Genomic DNA, 2,285 nt, shown 5'->3' with positions numbered 1-2,285 from the left:
ATAAATAAAGAAAATAAATCTTTACAAATAAATTAATTAAACATCAGCAATTTTTCCCTCAAGGAAAAAAATGATTGACAACTCTATAAATTCTGAGCAAAGTTGATTTATATAAACTCCCACTAGAAAATAGCCTTATAATGAGATCCACAGACACTTATTATAGTCCATGAGCAAACCAAGGAGTACTGTAATTACAGTAAAGTCTATGTTATAATGTTACTTGGCTTTCAGTAAAGATCTTTTAGATACTCTGATTCCTTTCCATATTTGGGGGAAGTTGGCATGTGTTTGTTTTTCCTGGGCAAGTAAAACAGGCCAAGAACAACAAAAAATGAAAGTTAAATATATTTCCAATTTCAACTACTGATTTCTGCAAACAAATCATCTGGAACGATTTTTTTTAATTTTGTGTCTCTTGACTATAAATAATATGTGAAGAAAAAATTTAACCTTTCTATGGAAAATACAGAAAACCACCCTGTAAAAAAAATCCACTACATAGAGATAGTGTCAACATATTTTCTTCTACTAAATTATACTAACATACATGTGTTTTTAACATAGCTAAAATCACAGTACTCAATTTTATTTATTTTTTTCTTTCTTTACGTTTCATTGCAAGCATTTTTCCAGGTAAAAACTCTTTGGAAATATTTTAATGACTGCTTAATACCCCATAGTATATAGTCAGGAATATTTAGAAAGGTAATAATTTACTTTATAGATAGCCCTTGATTGTATATTAAAGTAGACAGTAATTTAAAATATAATAAATAATGTTGCCAGGAACAGTTACTTGATCTCTACAGGCACTAAAGACTTTTCTTAAGGCAGGTTTCTTAAAAGAAAAACAGAGGGTAAGATGTTTTTAAGACTCTTAATACATATTCTATAGAAGTTTTATTTATTTTTTTAAGATTTATTTATTTATCCACATAAGAACTGGGGTACAGGCCAGAGGTGGAGGGCGGGGATGAGAGGATTCAACAAAGACATAGTGGGAAGCAGAACAGGCAGATCTACTACACTGCTGAGGGGAGCAGCGGGTGAGACAGGAGAGGTCTGCTGCGCCATGTGGGTCAGCTTCCTGACTGGAGACTGAACTCAGGTCACTATGACTTACCAACACAGTGGTAATGCTGAGACTTTTATCCCCAAGGCTACCAGGGAAGCCCAAAAGTTTTAACTCTTGAGCGCATTTTAAAATTTTCTATCAACTCAAGGACCCAACTAATGTTAATCTTTAACTAATCTTTACCATATGGGAAAAAACTACAATAGCAAATCAACCAGCAAAGAAGCGATGAAGGATATTACAAATACCGGTTTATTTTGTGGCAAAATGATGGCAAGGAAAGACATGATTTTCAAAGCCTAGAGATTCCAAGTGGCATGAACATGAGACTCTGTATGAGCACTATAACTACTAAGCTATCTTCTAATATTTACCGTGCATTTAAAAAAAGAAACAAGGAAGGCAGTTTGGTCAACAGGAATCATTTGGGAGAAAACACTTTCTGAAGTATGGAACCCCATCCAAGATTACCATACCTTACAGAACACAAATGCTCACGGCCATTGAAATTAAGAAACACAAATAAAAATGAGGGGGAAAGTGCTGCTGAAAAACACAGTGGGTTGTCAGGTGGTTTCCTACCCCCTACCATCAGCCGAAGTGGGTGTCTGCACCACACTTGTCTGCTGTCCTGGCACTGGTGCTCTTGCACTGCTGATCAGAAGATCAAATTTGGTGCTTCTGCAGGTATTAGAGCAAACCTTGTCATGCTGGTAGAAATCAATCTGTCCAGAGTCCATCATTTTTCTATGAAAAGGGAGACAAGAAGTAGCAGTTTAGCCTGCATTCCATCTAGAAAAAACTAGGCCTCAGGAATAGAGAAAAAAATTGCTTAGTCTATTCTGTAGACTGTTGAAACCCAATAGCATTAAAAATCATTAAGTTGCAAATAGTCTAATTGGGCTATAAAATTTTTATTTGTCCTACCCATTTTAAAAACATTCCTCTTTCACCCTTAGTCTACTCGTTGTGAACATTTTTCAGTTCCCACTGAGTTCTAGGTATATATCCCTGACAAAAGAGCCGGCCTACACCCCAGCTCTCGTATGCATAAATAAAGAAAATAAATTTTTAAAAATAAATTAATTAAACATCAGCAATTTTTCCCATAAGGAAAAAAAAAAAAAGATTGACAACTCTAGAAATCTGAGCAAAGTTGATTATATAAACTCCCACTAGATTCCCCACAGAATCTCGCTGAAACCAA

At 35.0% G+C, this 2,285-nt stretch overlaps 1 protein-coding gene across 1 annotated transcript in view; it reads right to left on the bottom strand.

The window, feature by feature from the left end:
* Positions 1–2,285, bottom strand: part of GMEB1 (glucocorticoid modulatory element binding protein 1) — a 22,592-nt gene that overhangs the window by 9,344 nt on the left and 10,963 nt on the right. Inside the window, exon 6 of the mRNA XM_004678695.2 lies at positions 1,668–1,825. Coding sequence (XP_004678752.1) covers positions 1,668–1,825 — 158 coding nt within the window. The remainder of the gene's footprint in view (positions 1–1,667; positions 1,826–2,285) is intronic.

This window comes from Condylura cristata, unplaced genomic scaffold (genome assembly GCF_000260355.1).
Source record: "Condylura cristata isolate star-nosed mole 26May11 unplaced genomic scaffold, ConCri1.0 scaffold00008, whole genome shotgun sequence".
Taxonomy (NCBI): domain Eukaryota; kingdom Metazoa; phylum Chordata; class Mammalia; order Eulipotyphla; family Talpidae; genus Condylura; species Condylura cristata.
This window is presented reverse-complemented; position numbering and strand designations above follow the sequence as displayed.